The sequence below is a fragment of the Megalobrama amblycephala genome, linkage group LG10 (genome assembly GCF_018812025.1).
Source record: "Megalobrama amblycephala isolate DHTTF-2021 linkage group LG10, ASM1881202v1, whole genome shotgun sequence".
Classification (NCBI taxonomy): Eukaryota; Metazoa; Chordata; class Actinopteri; order Cypriniformes; family Xenocyprididae; genus Megalobrama; species Megalobrama amblycephala.
The window spans coordinates 13,773,566-13,792,115 of record NC_063053.1 but is presented as its reverse complement, the minus strand read 5'-3'; the positions used below and the strand labels follow the sequence as shown (position 1 = coordinate 13,792,115).

The window sequence follows — 18,550 nt, the reverse complement described above, 5'->3', positions numbered from 1 at the left end:
GGCGCACAAAAGGTATTCTCGTCGCTTCATAACATTAAGGTTGAACCACTGTAGTCACATGAACTGATTTAAATATGTCTTTAATAGCTTTCTGGGCATCTGAAAGTGTTAATTGTCTTGCTGGCAATGCAGGCCTCACTGAGCCATCGAATTTCATCAAAAATATCTTACAAAAGGTCTTACGGGTGTGGAATGACATGAGGGTGAGTAATTAATGACAGAATTTTCATTTTTGGGTGAACCCTTTAATCAGTGCAAATTTAGAACAACTTTTATCGAAATGTAATAAATTTTACACTTCAGAAACAACATTCCTTTAAGGCTGAAAATCCCTCTTTTTTCTAATAATGCCCACTTTCAAAATCCTGTCCTACCGATTTTTTACTTGTTGAATATTCTGTTTCACTTTGCAAATGCATCAGATTATGGAAGTAAAATGAGTTAAGAATAGCGTTTCAAATTTACGTTAACAAAACTACTGATAAAGATTCATTGTCTTCATAAAGAAACAATTAAATGAATGATCATGTATCAGTTTGTTGCATTGCGAGTATTGTAGAAGTATGGGAGAATGACTGGAGCAATTAAAAGTAAAAACGTCCAGAGGGCTCAATTAGAAAATCGCCTGTAGCTTTAATCCTGGATTGACTTTGGCAGGGGAGCAAAAAACAACAAAAAACAACCTGAACAATGTAACATAAACAGGCTTTAAAATTCAAACTTTGCTGTGGGTTATGACATCTAAGCTCCAGACTGTCAGGTCAGAAAGGTCCACTACTTGAGAAAGCCTGCAGTGCGGTACATTAGCCACAACTCTGGAATTTTTTGTTACTTTTTCAGTCCATACAACCACTAAAGCATCTTTCTACTATATAGTAGCAGGGGCATTTTCCCATTCAAAGTGACTTACAGCACACTAATTACAAGCACAGTTGTCCTGGAAAAACCTGACGTGTCTTGCTCAATTTGTGATAAAGCAGAACTGGGTTCTCTGTAACTTTGCCATTTCACGGTCACACCCATACATTACATTGAACTCTGACAATCAGTCCTGATAAAAAGTCCCATTATGGGCTTTTCTGGCAGTGCAGATGAAGTGGGAACATATCGAGAACAAATAAAAAAGGATTATTGTGCCTCTGTAGGATGATGTGCACATATTTAGCTGGGGCAGAAGTGTAAAAGATCTGATTTCTTTCACTGGAGGCTACAGAACGACTATCTCCCTCATGGAAAAAGCTACAGTACGACTAAAGGATGGACAGAGGAAACAGGTCTTTTCCTGTTCTTGTTAAATCAGACCTTCCACAAGTACAAGTGCTTTCTTTGCAAAGATTCTTTCAGTGCTCACACTGGTTCTTATCAACTTATCTTTGCCATCACATCCTATTCTAAAGAACAGAAAATAATAGTTCTGTTTCAGATACATTTATACTTTCAGTTGCAATACATGAATGCATTTGACTTACATGTATTAATAATCACAAAAAATAAATAAATAAATAAATAAAATGCAACGCTAATGGCTTTTCAACTAGCCAACAAAGACCACTGATCGTGTAAAACATAGCATGACATTCCTTTACATCAAGTTAGTGTCACTGGAAACTCTTTCAATTGCCAGGATCATATGGAGGCACAGAATTTGTGTACAATAAATCTCATAAATATTTAATAATGCTGTCAGCTACCAACAAGAGTATAGTACTCTCAACTTAATGTAACACAATTTACCATATTTAAAGGTTCCGTGTGTAAATTTGAGTGGCATCTAGTGGTGAGATCGCGAATTGCAATTTAGAGAAGCTACAGTGGCCAACACAGGACCAAAATGTCATCATCTGAAACAGAAGAGAGTTGCCAGTCAAGCAAACGCGCTCTGTAGAGCAGTTTGTCCGTTTAGGGCTGCTGTAGAAACATGCCAGCGCAAAACGGCGACTTAACGTGTAAGGGGACCCGAGGTGTATGTATATAGAAATGGCTCATTCTAAGGTAATAAAAACATAACGGTTCATTATGTAAAGTCTTTATACACCACTGAAACCATAGTTATGTATATATTGCATTTCTCTCAATAGATCCTCCTAAAATCTACACATTGCACCTTTAAAACAAGAATTCTACATCTCAAAAATCAGCACAGAAAATGCAAGGAAAAAGTCTGGGGCCTGATCATAAGGCACTGAGAGGCAGAACATGAGGATCAGAAGTCTTGTTTATTTTTGACCATGTTCTTTGAAATGCAGAGAACATCCTGCTACATTAGCTGCCCTGCAGAGATTTGCCTTTGAAGTCATGTGAGGAGTCATGGGAAAAGCCCTCCGAAGTCCACAGAGGGCCCAGTCCGCATGCAGGCCTCCAGGAGCAGCTCTTTCCCTGTAGTTGTGATGACTTCCTCCTGAGAATTGACAGATGTTGCCATTATCTAGAGTGCCGTGCACCCTAATAGCAAGAGTACAAGATTTGATACACAAATGCCTGAAATCATCACATGCTAAAAATGCGCATGCTATGTGTCATTTGATTTATTTTACATATTCAAAAATGTGTCAAATGTGGCCTGAAATAGTGAGGGCAGCCTTGTTTCCAGCACTGCTATGTTTCAAGATAAACCTGAGTTGCTCTTTTATTCATTCAGTGATTGCCATTGAATACTGCATGTTTTTCTAGCTGAGCTAAACCCGTTGTAATTTTCATATATATGTAGACAGGTTCTCTACATTTTTTTTATTTATTTTTACCATATTGCAGAGGCGTGAAGCGGGAACGCTTGTTGACAGTTGTACAACGTTGCCTGAATTTGCATGTAACTAATGTCAGAGATTTCACAGCTTGTGACTCCAACTTTGACAGCATTCCAGACAGTGAAATATGTATCCATGGTTACACAGGGTATGCTGAAGGGATATGTGACATGTGTTGATGTCAAGGCAAGCTTTTATTGAAAGTTGCCTTAGTGCAGATTACATTACAGACAGTGTTTAACTCAGGAATCAGCTCTGACTGCTAATCCATTTCTCAAATGTTGTGTTGTTACAGCACATTTAGAGATCTAGAGGCTTTAAGACTGACCAAACTTTAATCCTGCACATGCTGTCATGTATATGGGCATCAGGGCTTCTCCTCAGTGCAAACATTCTTCTGGGGAATAATGGTTTTGCAAGTTTATTTCATTTTATTGTAAGTAAATTGTCACTTCATCCCACCACATTCTGTTCTTTGTAATCAATTACAAACAGCTGCAAACGATTCAGATGAGTACTTTAGAAACACTGCTGAAGCTTCGAAACCTCAATATTTTGTTTTGAATCAGTGGTTCCGAGAGTGTGCCAAACTTGTTAAGTCATGTAAACGAGACTTGAATCTTCGAAACTTTTTGATTTTGCACTTTTTTTTTCACATAAAAGGGTTTCGAAGCTTCGGGTCTCGTGTGCATTATTTACGTGACTTGACAAGTTTGGTATGCTCTCCGAACCACTGATTCGAAACAAAAAATTGAGGTTTCGAAGCTTCAGCAGTGTTTCCAAAGCAGATGGTTTGCCACTATATGGCACTGATCTGGTGAAATCTCTAGTCAGTTTTGTAATAAAAGTTCAGTGTTAATGAATTTTTTTTTTATAAACGTGCGTATATCATTGCGCCTGCTGCACCCATGGTACGGCAGCAAAATTCCTTGATTATTATGCCGGAATGATCGAGAGTATAGTTCCTAGCCATATCGGCCTAGAAAATCGAAACTTTTCATTTTCCGTCGGTCTTAGTACATGATGTAACTACAGAAGAGTCAAGTTTTTAAATAGGAAAAATATCGAAACTCTTTGGTCATTTGTGAGCGAGATGCTAACGGTCTAATCAGATTCAATGAACTATGCTAAGCTATGCTAAAAGTGGTACCGCCAGACCCGGAGATCGGCTGAATGGATTAGAAAATGGTAAAACTCAACTGTTTAACTCTTTGCGAGTTGGAAAATGAGCCTATTCTCAAAAAAAGTGGAGTGTTCCTTTAATGTTTTCTAATTTGCGTAGTCAATTCCTTCCTAAAACATATAAAACAAGCACTTAATATAAAATCTCAAATTATACTGACACTTCATAATTAATGACCTGAATCATATTACACTTTACTAAAAATATGTACACGTTTGGGCTGTGTTCACGTGTATTTACACATTTGACCAGCAGGTGTCATCAGCGCGCGGTATTTCGAGTGCTTCGAAACAGTGAATCATGTCGATTCGTGATTCATTCGCGAATCGAGCATCGCAAGTTGTGATTTTAAACAAACGACAGACAAAACGGTACACACGACGTGACTGCTGAAATATTATGAAGGGAAGTGTTTCTCAGGACGGTATACTACAATATTCATCGTCAGACACAGATTTGTCAGTATCGAACAAACTGTGCCTTGCCCTTGTGTGATCTTGGCAGGAGTCCCTGATAAATTGAGGCCGTGCAAGAGATCATGCTTTTTTTGGAGCTTGACATTCATCCATCCACAAAGAGAAGTGGACATTCATCAAAACATAATTCGTGTTCCACAGAAGAAAGAGAGTCATATGGGGTTGGAACATCATGCGGGTGAGTAACTAAATAATGACAGAAATTTAAGTTTTTGGTGAACTATCCCAAAAAGTGAAGAGAGAGATCTAGTAGGAAATGGCATAAACTTGCGCCAGCAGCACTACCTGCATGATAAATTCTTAAGCCTTATTGTGATTGATTCATATAATATGAAAATTATTTTTTATTTTAAATATCTTTTGGTTGGTGTAAGAGCATTTTGTATCATCTTTTGCATTCTTGAAGTAAAAATCCATTTGAAGTAAAAACATTCACCCATATGTCACATAAACAGCTTTCTGAAGTTGCTATTCTGCTCTCTTACCTTGTGGAAGTCAATGAGGTCAGCAAGGGTGGCATGACGGTTTTGGTCCACACCCAGGAAGCTGTAATAGTCCCCAGAAGCATCGATAAGGAAATGCTTGAAACCGCTGGCTGTGCGATAGGACAGTGTGTAGCCCCATATCCTTTCACTGACCCGTACCAAGAAAGAGCCCTCAGCAGAATTCATAAGCAGTCTCTCTGAGTCCTCTCGAGAAATGATGCCTTCAGGATGGACAACACAGTCAGCTGTCAGTGGGGAGTTAATTATGTGTACACTAATTCAAACTCCCCAAAACATTCACATAGTTTTTTGTTCATATTAACTGAAGCACCTCAAAGATCCTGGCCTGTTTACCCTTGTGAAAAAGAAATACACTTTAGCATACTTTTAAAAAGATTACTTATTATGGAAATAATATACTTTAAAATAATATACTTAAGAGATAACTGAATTTTAAAGCGGAACTCAGTAAGATTTGCGAAGCTCCCCCTACAGGTTCCTTCAGTGAATCACACTGTCGTAAATACTCCAAGCGCAGCTCTGGACTACAACGACTACAACGCTCACCAGCGCAGTAGTTTTGCAAATACAGTACAAGAAATCTCGATGGACTGGAGGTGGGTAATTTTCGAAATTGTCTTATAAAGTCATAATATATACATTGTTTTTGAATTACCGTAAAGCATTTTGTCACTCTCGCGTGAACGTGAACATGAGGCGAGATTGTGTCGGGTCGGCGAAGCTCAACTTGCAAGTGCGGTTTTCTGGCGTAGACGTGCCAGAGGGGGTTAGTGCACGCCTCAAACACACCACTACAAGTCAATTAACCATCGTAAAAACTATTTATGAAGGTAAAAAAAGTTACTTAGTTCTGCTTTAATTACATGTTATTTGCAATTAAATGAAATGTATTTTATTTTAATTTATATTAAATGCAGTTAGTTGAACTTAAGATTGCTTTTTTTTTTTTTTTTAAATGTAAATTAAAATTTAATGTAATTTCTATTGAAACTTGTATGTTATGTTTGTAATTACACATTTGTAACAACATTAAATAATAACACTACAGTTAAAATATATAATATATTATATAACCAAGTACTTTACATGTGCTTCAGTATGCCAGTTAACACATCAAAATAAGTCTACTTCTTGACCAAAGATTATTAAAATAATAATTTAAAATGTGTTAAAGTAAAACTTTTCATTTGACATTATGATTACAGAGTACACTTTTCAAAAGTGTACTTAAGTGTGTTAAGAAACAGCCATGAAAGTGTTCATTTTTTAAGTACATTTAAGTGGCCTGTTATTTAATTCTACACATGCTTTTTTTTTTAAATGTTTCTTTAAGATGTGTACACTACAAGTACACATTCAGTGAGCACACTTCTTTTTCACAAAGGTAATGACTTTTAAAGAGTAGTTGTTTAGGTATTTCAGCATTGTTTCCATTGTAATCTTGTTATCTTAGAGTCATCAGGTGGCAGGCAGAAAGTGGTATAGTATGCTTTTTCCATGTATCTGTACCAGCAGTTTTGGTGTAAATCTACACCATGGCTTGTTGTACGTGTGTCAGTAAGGGTATGAATGAGTGTGCGTTGATCTCTTATCTAGATGCATCTATTCAGAATCACACACACACTGATGTGTGGCCTGCATTCCGTTAGAATTTCCGACAATCACAAGCCTATTAATCTGCTCTCTTGTCATTTAACCAGGAGTCACACACTGTATCCCATTCAAACATGACAAAGCTGCAGGACTCACGCCAGTAATTAGCCTAGTAAAACCTTTGAATTATTGAGCACTCCCCTCAATTTCTCTGTACTGTCTATCCGTGCACAAGTAGAAGCAGACACACACACCACCGCTCTCCATCTGTTGGTCGGCCAGTTTCTGGTTTCAAAACAAGGCCGCATATTCCATACTCCATTTCTCTCTCCTTGTGGATACGGGTGACAGTGTGTACAAGAGGGTAAAAGGGCAGAGCTCTGTTATCTGCTTGAGTGGTGCTAGCATATGTCTGGGTTGCTAAAATCTACTCATGTTTCCCACTTGCTTACGGCACAGTAATCTTCATCCATGTTCTGCAATTAATGTCGACATTGGCAAGCTATTCATGTTCCGAACAATTTATCAGGTGATGATGGATTTTAATGTATCATTTAACTGGAGACACCAGAGAGGTCATTAAGAAACCTTACCGTGGAACCAAGGGGCGATAGCATTGCCGTTCCTTTCATGTCCCGCCTGTTTTGGTTTTTGCTCTTCAGTAAACCAGAGAATAACCAACTCCCTGGAACTGGGTCGTGGTGTCCTCAACCATGCAGGGCTAATGGGAAAGGAGAGTGCTAATTTACAGAACTACACAGTTCTTGATATGGTGCATAACCCTTTGAAAAGACAGCTTAATACAGCCTAAGATGGTTTGCTGGTCTCCCAACCTGCCCCAATAGGCTGGGTTTGCCTATATTAGATGACCTGAGGCTGGCAGAGCAGCACCAACACCAGCTTGGCCAGTTTAAAGGTAGGGTAGGCAATTTCGGAGTGGCCAGCAATAGCTTTGAAAAGCATATGATCCCACCCTCCCTTCAGAGCGCTCTCCAAAGACACGCCTCCTTCAAAAGACATGAACACACAAGCTTCACAAGACGAGAAACAGCGTTAAATTACAAACAACTTGCAGAGTTGTACCACCTGACTGCTGCAGATTCATTTTGGCGTTGATAGTGTTGACATAGAAACGCATAAATCTAAGTCTGAGGACGTGAACAGCTCCGGGTAGAGTGTCACTGGTTGCCATCTCATAATTACGTTTATGACACGGTGTGAACACAGCATAAGCTTGTTGTTTTGGTTCGGGAGTAACTGTAAAAGGCTGCTGTTTGTTTGCAGCGATCGGTGACTGTCCGTGTACAACTCTGCATAGCCTTATGGAATGCGCTGATGACGTGTGATGTCTGCGTGAGCAGGGTGTGCAAAGGTATGGAAATACACACGCTGACAGGCAGGTCATAGGTCGTACTGTGCTTCGGAGGGTAAAAGGGCAGAGCCCTTCTAATCTTCAGCCATGTTCTGCAATTAATGTCGACATTGGCAAGCTATTCATGTTCCATACAATTTATTAGGTGATAATGGATCTTAATGTATAACCAGAGACACCAGAGTGGTCTTTAACCCTTATGTACTGTTGAAATACATACGTTGACGGGCAGGTAGGACATTGTATCGTGCATTCGAACCAGCATTTTTTGGTCCTGAGACTTCCACAGAAGATATATGTTTTCATATTTAGACCACTTCTGTTATTGATTGCTATCAGGATGTGAAGAGAGTTTCAGACAGTATAACAAAAAGAGTTTATAAAACAAATTGCCTACCCTATCTTTAAATCAGCTGAGGCTGGTGTGAAGTGTTTCTTTGGTAGGGAATTGTTGCACACACGTGTTATGGATGCATTTTTACATTTTGATATCAGTTGATTATATATGTGTCAATAATACTGTTAAATGTTATCTTTAGCAAATTTCAAAATAAATAAAATCATGCTTTACATTATCATTTTTTGATGCCTAATTTTACTTTTAGCATTTAAAATGAATGTGCTTAAAGCACTATATAGCATAATCTATATTTAATGTCATGTACTGTTATTTCTCTACAGAATGGTTACCTGTCCATTAGTGGTTGTGTTGCTGTTGTACTATGCCTGCGGCTTTGTCTCCGCCGGTACAAAGGAGGTTCTGCACGTTGAAGGCTGGGCCTGGGTTTGACTTCATTGCTGGAGAGAGGACTGGCAGATGGTTCAATGAAAGTACTGTGTCTCCGGTGAGATTGCTTTTGGAAGTGGCCACTCAGGCCAGCCACGTGGCCTTTCTCTATGGCCCGTAGTGACTGACGCTTATATTCGTCTCTTGCCCAGCGAGCCTTCCTTGTCATCTCTTTATCAGCTGCTTTGGAGCGACGTACTAAAGAGGAGGAAGGATAAAGAATAGATGGTTAGATTAGAAAGGACAGATTGAATCCAAAACCCATTTATATATTCCTGGTAAGTGTGTTTTGGAACATAGCTGGTTTCTAGCTGGTCTAAGGTAAGCAACAAACTAGGTAATAATTGGTTTTACCAAATTAGTCAAGCTGTTTTTTTGAAACATGGTAGCTATTTATTTTAGCTTAATTAATTACCAAGTAGAAACCATCTAACTATCAATCTAACCATCTATCTATCGATCTAGATTCGAATTTTGTAAATGTTAAGAAAAGACATAAATAAACAGAAAGGTTGACAGATGAAAATGCATATGAAGAAATAACATCTTCACTCGCATTGTTCCTCCCACTCTTTGTCACGTTGTTCGCTTTTTTTTTGTTCTTGCTCAAGGGACATATATAGCTCCTTTGCTCTTTTTTCCTCTGCACGTCGTATCTCCTCCTCTTCCCTCTGCCTCTCCTCTTCCTCTTGTTTCTGTGTGAGAGTAGCATAGAAAGTTTTTGTGTGTGTGAGAGAGAGAGAGAGAGTTGTCAAATCATATGCACCTCAGTCCTTACTTAGCCTCAGTATGTAGTTCTAACTCTTGCAGCACTAATGAATTAGCACCAGTGGCTCATTAGCTGTGTTGAAATGGAAATCATTTGGTTGAATAATTAATCCTTGAGGACACTAACATGTGGCAGCATGGTTGTTTGAGATACTTAAGCTGTGTAATTATTGGCATAAGGTAATTACCAATGAGGCATTATCTGGAAACAGACACCCCTTGTCTAGACCACTAGAGTCCAAAAACATGACTCCTTCTATGGAAAATGTTGTTCATTCTGTTTAGTACGGAGGTTTCATTTCTTTGAGTTTGCTGGCATAGTTGCTCTATATTAAAGTGCTTCTTCATATAACCGAAGCACATCTAACTAAAAGCTAGACAACTACCCTTTTCTTTTCACTCCTCTCCATACCTTGTGCCTTGACAGTCTTTTTAAAGATTTCTTAAGAAGTATTGTGAGAGAAACACTTCAAAGTTTAATGACTCAGCACTTTCCAGTAAGAGGGAAGATATGTGGGCTGTGATAAATGAGCTCTTTAATATTTGACAAGTTTCTTTAGAAGGTCTCATTACCAGGCCGCAAATCATGGATAACCATCAAGGCCTCTTTGGAAATCTGCAGTGTGAATATTGAAAAATGGTCTTGCCGCCACCCTTGTCTGCCCCGACTCTTCCTACGATCTGCCGTTTTCTTTTTCTTCCTCTTTGAAAAGATAATGCAATCAGTGCAACTTCTGAATAACTAATCTTGCAGCAATGGAGTTGCCTTTAGGATGTAATTTCCTCTTTAAGATTAATTGACTTCTTCCCTCACTTTCTTGTAACCAAACAAATTCTAATTCTTACTAAGTTGACATGCTTTTTGGCTTGCAGAATTATCAAGCATCTACATTTTGGGTCAATGACATCATCTCAAATGCAAATTCATTTATACAATAGGTATATTGTGACAAAACGGTATCAAATTTTCATAACACGATAATTGCTGACACTTTTATCACGGTATACAGTATTATCACTATAATTAAATAAGTTGCGGCGTGTATTCTGTAACCGGTATAATTTATTTTTTTCTTGTAACAAAAAGAGCTCTGAATATTTAAATACAAAAAAACAATACACAAAAAATGTATAAAGTAAACAAATGTTTCAAACATTGCAAACTATTATTTGTCACTGACCCGTTTACACTATAACATGACTTCTGCTTTTCACGTCAACCAAAAACAGCCTCAGCTCTGTGTAATACATTTTCTGTTTCATTTAGCCTCAAAGTGGGAAGCAACTAAGACTAACATGACATACAAAGGTACATACATAGACTGTTCTGGAGAACTAGAAAAGCACTCAGCTCTAGTTTTTGTCGTTGATGCAGCAAGTTGCCCTCCTGTTGGTTTCAGATTGAGTATTGATTGCTTGGTTGTTTTCCTCATTGTTCTCTGTCTTTCAAAGGGAGGTACAGAGAATAGAAGTATAGAGGGACAACCTCAGCAGCCGTTCCACACACTTACCTAAATAATTTACAGAGAGTTTGGTGGAAAACAACATCCACCAAACGAATTTTAGGCCCTAGAGGTGGACATCATTGGATTGTTTTGTGACTCCCACTGCTAAGTTAGTCTCCTGACTCTCTAGCAGATAATTTGGATCTGCTAGAGAGTAGAACGTTGGCAACCATTTTTTAGTCTTTTTCGTCTTGCTAAGGCCAATTAGTGCATTCTCATTTTGCAGCACAGTTAGAAGTTTGAGGGGTTTGTTGATCAATCACCTTTAGTTTTTCCCGTATACGTTCCTCTTCCTGTTTGGCTGCTTTTCTGTCCTCGGCTTCTTCCTTCCACTTTCCTGCAACTAAACGTGCTTTTTCCTTTGCAATGGCATCTCTGAACTTTTGCTTTATTTCTTCTTCTTTCTTTCGCCTTGGAAAAAGCCAAACAAATAAGGTGGAAAATCTTTTTCAGAATCTAGGATTTTTTCCCTCATCAGGCATATTCAGAAGAATGACATGACATTCCTGATTATGTTTCCATGTTGCTTAAAGGATTAGTCCGCTTTCAAATTAAAATTTCCTGATAATTTACTCACCCCCATGTCATCTAAGATGTACATGTCCTTCTTTCTTCAGTCGAAATTAAATTACGTTTTTTTTCAAAGGGCTTTAAACGATACCAGACGAGGAATAAGGGTCTTATCTAGCGAAATGATGGGTCATTTTCTTAAAAAAAATGTAAATGCATATGCTTTATAAACACAAATGATCGCCTTGCAAGTGCTTCCTGCCAGACCGCACTTCCGTATTCTTCAAAAAGCTTACGCTGTATGTCCTACGCCTTCCCTGTTCTACTTACGGAACGAATGCGGCACCAGTTCTGTTTTTTCCGTAAGTTGAATAGGGAAGGCGTAGGACATACAGCGTAAGCTTTTTGAAGAATATGGAAGTGCGGTCTGGCGGAAGCACTTGCAAGGCGATCATTTGTGTTTATAAAGCATATACATTTAAATTTCTTTTAGAAAGTGACAGATCGTTTCGCTAGATAAGTCACTTATTGATCGTCTGGTATCGTTTAAAGCCCTTTGAAGCTGCACTGAAACTGTAATTTTGACCTTCAACCGTTTGGGGCCAGTTGAAGTCCACTATAAGGAGAATAATCCTGGAAGGTTTTAATCAAAAACCTTAATTTCTTTTTGACTGAAGAAAGGACATGGACATCTTGGATGACATGGGGGTTAGTAAATTATCAGGAAATTTTAATTTGAAAGTGGACTAATCCTTAAATTGCTAAATCTCTACAGCAAAAGATTGTGTTTTATATTTTCTTTGGACATGAAATGACCAGTTGGAAAATCAGTTTCTAATATAGTTGAAAGATACAGATAAACATCATGCAGATGCTCACAATCCTCACCACAGCTCCTGGGCTTCTAGCTGAGCCTGTCGCCTGGCTCTCTCCTCCATCAGCTCTTTGACAATCACCTCGTATGGTTTGTCTTCAGGGGCGTCCCCCATTACCCAAACCCACACCTCACCATCTTTGCCCTGCAGCCACTGAACACTCTTCCTGTTTTCTGGAAACCGAGATAAAGGTAGATGTGAAAACCAGCCTAGATGAACTATCTTTAAAAAGACAGTTCACCCAAAAATTACAATTCTGTTGATCAATGTTTATATGAAGACTTTAGAATCAAAAGTCTCTAAGTGCCATCTGAAATTTTCTTCTAAAACGAGCATTTTTATCAAGCTCATATGTTTAGGTTCAGTAATCTCACTTTAATGGCAATTAATAGGTCCTTTTCATTGCCATTAAAGTGAAATAACTGAACATAAACATACAAGCTTGATAAAAATGCTCATTTTATAAGAAAATTTCAGACAGCACTTAGAGGCTTTTGCATCTGAAGTCTTCATATGTAAATAAAAGCCTAAATGAAATCTTTTTATCATCTAAAGAGATGTCTTTTTAGAAGACTTGATTAAATCGCTTGATTTATATGGATTATATTTACATATTTAAATATGTCTTTTTGTAGTTTTTGATGTGTCAAAGTTTTTGTCGTGTGGAATACTGTATTAAAAATATTTTCATTTTTTCGAAGAAGAACGAAAGTCTTATTGGTTTTCAAAACAACATTTTAATTTTTGGGTGAAATAACTAAAGAGTGCCTATGGCCGAGAGCTGTTAGCGTATTGCTAAGCTAAAACCTTAAGTGTAAAAATACATTTCACAGACAAATGTTGTAGAAGAGAATACATTTTTGTATTTTTGAAATATCCTTTTCCACTAAGGATATGAAGCTGCCAAAAAATTATTGATAAGTGATCAAATATAACAAAACTATATCCACTTGTTAAGTTGTGATGTAGTGAATATCGGGTCCAAACCTCTACTCTGTTTCAAATAAGAATACTATTTCGACATCTGTTTATGAGTACTATTCATTCATAGCGGACATTTAAGATAAGCTTTAAAACCTCTCAGTGTACACTTCAGTCTCCGGACTGTTCTGAACACCAATATTTTATTGATTCATAAAAAATTAATCACCATCTGGCCAACTGAGATTTCTTTATTTATATATATTAGAATTGTGATTTTTTTTTTCAGTAGTACTACAGCGTACCTTGAGTGTACATTAGCACAGTTTGTTGTTTGTTGTTACAATCTGATTTCATATTAGGGCTAGGAAAGATTTCCTTGCTGGACCCACCATCTCTCTCCTTGGTCATGGGACTTTCCCAGCTTCCCTCTTGGCTCTCACACTCTGTCCATCGTCGCACCTGCTCCTGACGTATTTTGTAGAAAAGAATCTGCCTCTGCTCCTCATTAAGTTCAGCCAGAAGCTCTGGATCTACAAACATGTCTCTCAAGATCTGTTGCATCATTCTGAACTGCCAGAATCTCCTCTCCAGGAACACGCTGGGAGAACTGCCAGATATATTTGCAGCAGAATTCTTTGAGTCAAACAAGGTGAAGCGTTAACTACCATATCAGCATGCTTGCCTGGAACAGCCTGCAACGTTTTACACCTATAAAACGTAACTGATTCTTCAACAGCAAATGCCCCGAGACAGTAACACAGTTCCCACTTTATTTATATTGACTTTTATGTTTTAGGCACTGTTGGTTTTAGTAGACTTTCTTAGGTTGTTGTGGCAAAACATTTTGCAGGTTGTATGCAGAATACAAATCACAAATATGCTGTTTAAAAGTTTGGAATCACTATTAAATTTTAATAAGTTGATACTTTGTTAATAAAGGAAGCCTTAAATTGATCCAAATTAAAGTAAAGACATTTATAATGATGGCTGATGACTGTTTCTATGTGCACATCCTGATTTTGCCGTGTTAGACACGTTCCTGTGTCAACGTATTTTGTTAATCCTTGTCCAAAATTCCTGTCTGACCCTATCCTATCCCTACCCTAAACCTAACCCTACCTATAAATTATCTCTAAATTCAGAGGGAAATTATAGGATAGGTGAAAAACACTAATTTAGAAGCACCTAACCCTGGTTGTAAGCCTAAACTTGACATATACTGTAAACTTGTCCTTCAAATCTGACTGGTTGATTGGAATGTTGTTCCAGGATCAACAAAGATGTTGATCCTGGAACATGTTGCACTTGGTGAAATCAGGTTCTGTATTTCTATAAATTAAAAAAAAGAAAAAACAAAAGCATTTGAAGTTTCATCCAATGCTTTCTGTTGGCACTTTTTACGGACCTTTCGATCAAACTGTTTCTGGAACAGCTCGTCAAAACAGCTTTTTCTAATCACTTTAGCTCATTCTACCAATTTATTTTTATTTGCCAGTGTCAGATGTTGTATTTTCTCTAAAAGGCCAGTATCCCGGAGTCTTCTCTTCACCAATGCAGACAAAGCTGGTCTGTAGTGTGTACTGTTCAATGAGGCTGCCAGCTGAGCTCCAGTCAGGGGTCTCTTTCTCAAATTAGAGAGTCCAATATGCTTGTCCTCTTGTTGTTGTGCATCTGGGCTATTCTCTTCTTGCTCTTTACTGCTTGGATCCAATTTCCTTTCTTCTTTCAAGATAGTAAATAAAAGAGCCTTCATCTCTCAAAAAAACAGACTAGAATGTTTTCTTTATTTTTAAATTTGACATGACTTACAAAAAATGCAAGTGTACTGACTATTTCAACAGCTGAAAAAAGACACTGTGTTGGGATTTCCACACTTCATTTAGCAGGTCAAGCATTTTCAAATGCTAATAATAAAAAAAGTTTACATTTTGAACTTTCTTTAGTATGTAAAGGTATAAAGCCTAAATTCCACCACGAAGGGAGTTATTCTCTATATCGGTAAGCACTGTTTCTGAACTCCCTGCATCCGAAAACATAGGCAGTTGACTTGTTGCTACCCAGGCAGTAGGTTTGTTTGAGATGCATCAAAATCATAAGGAGTCATTTGCTCTCCAATTGCTCTCATGGTACTTTCCTGTCATACGTCGATCGGTCTGTGCAGCGCTGATGCATCTCGAACAAGCCTAATGACTTTGCAGGCAGCGTTTGCGAACGAAGGAACCTCATGAAACTGATTTCAGACATGCTTCTGAGTCAGCTTAACAATTTAATGATCTACAGCAAAATAGATCAAGCTTTGGTGATAACTAAGTGAATAATTACCACAATAGTAATTTCTCGCTAGAAATGACATCAAAAGTGGAAAATGCTGCTCAAAAACATACATTTACACACAAACTGACAACCAACCTCAACTTTCAGACTGTGTCTTTCTTGTTTAGCTTAACTGTCACGGAATGGAATGCATAGGATTGTGGGATATCAAAGGCAGCAAAGGATACATCTATTCTGCCTTCAAAAATCGATCAGATGACGGTATCTCAGGAGCGAGGCCTGAGTTGTGTGTTACATTGTCGAAACAAGCTCGAAGCCATTGACCAATCACAACACACTGGTCCAGCTGACCAATCAGAGTGCATTGTGCTTTTTGGAAGGAGGGGCTTCTTAGTGATTGGAACTAAACAGAGCGTTACAGACTGGCAAGAGAGGTGCTGCAACAATGTAAAATATGTAAAAAATTAATTCAATGAATTCAATATAAAATATAGCTGCAAGCAGCAATTATCGGGGCCAAGCACAAAGAAAGCACAAGTCATCCCAGCACAGCTGGGAGCATCAGACTTACTGCAACATTGAGCGATTAAAGGCATATTTAGGCAAAATGACAGAAAAATCATAAATACCTTTAATTATATTGATTTAATGATTCATCACTTTCAACCAATAGGTGGCGCTGTGACCAAATTGTTGTGGTATGGTCAAAGTAAAGTGACAGTGACTCATGCAAAGTTTGGTGTCAATATGCCAAAGCATTGCAGAGATACAGCTTCAAGAGTCAGTTTTGCATCATGCCTAAAATTCGTATACGAAAACGGTTTGACGTATCGACTTGAAATCCATAACTTTTTCGGAGCAACGGTCTAGGAGGAGTTCGAAAAAGTAGGTTTTCAAAGAAAAACAATATGGCTGACAGGAAGTTCAGCCGACTATGGCACATTTGATATCTATGTTCTCAGCATGACCTAAGGAATCTACTGAGACCAGTTTCATTACAATAGGTTAATAAAGTCAAAAGTTATTAGCATTTTTGTAAATTTTGTTATAAACTCGGCATGATGCCGACGAGACCAAATTTATGATATTTGGACAAATCGTTCAGAAGTTATAAGCAAAAATATCCATTTTTCGTATCTCCGGACCAGTAGGATTAAGCGTTGCAGAGATATAGCCTTACGTCTGTTTTTGCAAGCACTACGTAAAATTCGTTAGTGTGTTTTTCAAAAATGGTTTGAGAAATTGACTTCCATATCGAAATGAAGTCCATAACTTTTTGTCGGCATGGTCTGAAGATAATCTGGTTCAATTTTCGTGAAAACGGAGTAACAGCCTAGGAGGAGTTCGAAAAAGTAGGTTTTCCAGAAAATTCAAAATGGAAAAAAAAAAATTCATGACACAAAATGACGATTCGGCTTGACCCAAGGAATCAGAGGAAAAAATAATTTTGTTTCTAACCCTTACGGTTCAAAAGTTATTAACATAAACATGAGTGAAAATTTGGACAGCTGGTGGCACTAGAGGGATTGAGTTAGAGACTCCAAATTGGCTATGGACACAGTTCAGACTGTCCTTTTACTGTGTGCCAAATTTCACAACTTTCCCGCAAGCAAGCGGTTCTATGGGCTGCCATAGACATCCAGAGTGGAAGAAGAAGAAGAAGAAGAAGAAGAAGAATTAAAAAGAACGCCAACGATTACAATAGGTGCCTACGCACTTTCGGTGCTTGGCCCCTAATTAATGGTAAAGTTGTATATGTAGAAACAGTAATAAATGTAAAAGTAAACTGTTTTTGATCAATTAAAAATTACTTTGGTAGAAATACCAGTTTCCTTCAAATACACAAATATGTCCTATGATTCCAAACTTGTGAACAGTATTGTATTTTTTAAGATGGGCTTTCCACTTTATTATTTTAATTTTTCAATATCAGAATGCAAATATCTCACAGTATCAGAATATAAGCACCTCCAAAACGAATACAGGTTTGTCTAATATTATACACTCTTAAAAGCTGTTTTCTGCACAGAAAATCAATAGCTAGCATTCGTCAACACTCAGCTGTCTGTGTTCCTAGGTCACTCTTTTTCTGCATTATTCATCTTACTAACCTGCTCTGGCTCCTTCAGATCCCTCTGTGTCCTGCCAGCATGGAGCTTCTCGCTGTGTCATTGAAGAGTCAAGCACAACCAGGTGATTGCTGGTGAATACAGTGGTGCAGTATTGTGTCCTATCAGATCCATGATGAGGGATTGTATGGTTCCATCTAGGTTGTGACGAGTCTCTGTTATGATGTGTGCACCGAAGGTCAGAAGTTTCCCACAGGTGAATGGACAAGGGCTGTTGTCAACCTATAATGGAACTGGATCTCTCTCGCTGGCTTTCTTTTGGTCTCACCTCGGCACACAAATAGACACACACACCCAGATAGAGAGAGAGAGAGAGAGATACTTCTAATGTAATTAGAAACCTCTCTGTTGTCCTATCTAGGGTTCATCTGGGCCCATTGCTCTCTTCATTAAGTCTGTCCTCCTGTGATACAATGCTAATGCATTTGCAAGAGAGACTTTGAATTATCCTTTAAGCTATTTAAGCAAATTTAATGCTGCTGACTACACTGAGGTGATCTGTTTGGTATGAATTATTAATTTGAATCTTTATGTTGTTCATTCCTTATATGTTGTCTGTCTTTAATTCCCTTAAACAGACTCAACAAAGCAAATCCTTGTGACTTTAAGCTTATATCTGTACATCTGGGGAAATGTCTGCAGGTGTGTTGTTGGTGCATTTGAATTTTGTCCTAGTGTTTTAATGTTCTCAGCTGGGTACCACAAACAACCACATGGTGCATAATTCTCTTTCTCTCTTTGTCCTTTATCTTTCTGTGTCAAGGTTATCGTTCCTTTTCAAAAGAGCCTTGAGTTTTGTTTTTTGTTTTTTTCGTACAGCCTTGGTGAATGTTAGTGTTGTGCATGTTCATGCAAGTATTTAGCTCTGATTTTTGTTAATGCACATATAAGCAGAAACATCGTG

General features: G+C 38.0%; 1 protein-coding gene across 1 annotated transcript; it reads right to left on the bottom strand.

The window, feature by feature from the left end:
• Positions 1-2,197: 2,197 nt before the first annotated feature.
• Positions 2,198-15,800, bottom strand: sh2d4ba (SH2 domain containing 4Ba). Its single transcript, XM_048204654.1, has 8 exons — positions 13,633-15,800; positions 12,333-12,492; positions 11,198-11,345; positions 9,218-9,356; positions 8,565-8,859; positions 7,096-7,223; positions 4,889-5,109; positions 2,198-2,398 (listed from the first exon to the last, which is right to left on the bottom strand). The coding sequence occupies exons 1-8, from the start codon at positions 13,805-13,807 to the stop codon at positions 2,306-2,308; spliced, it is 1,359 nt and encodes a 452-aa protein (XP_048060611.1). The 5' UTR covers positions 13,808-15,800; the 3' UTR covers positions 2,198-2,305.
• Positions 15,801-18,550: the final 2,750 nt, after the last annotated feature.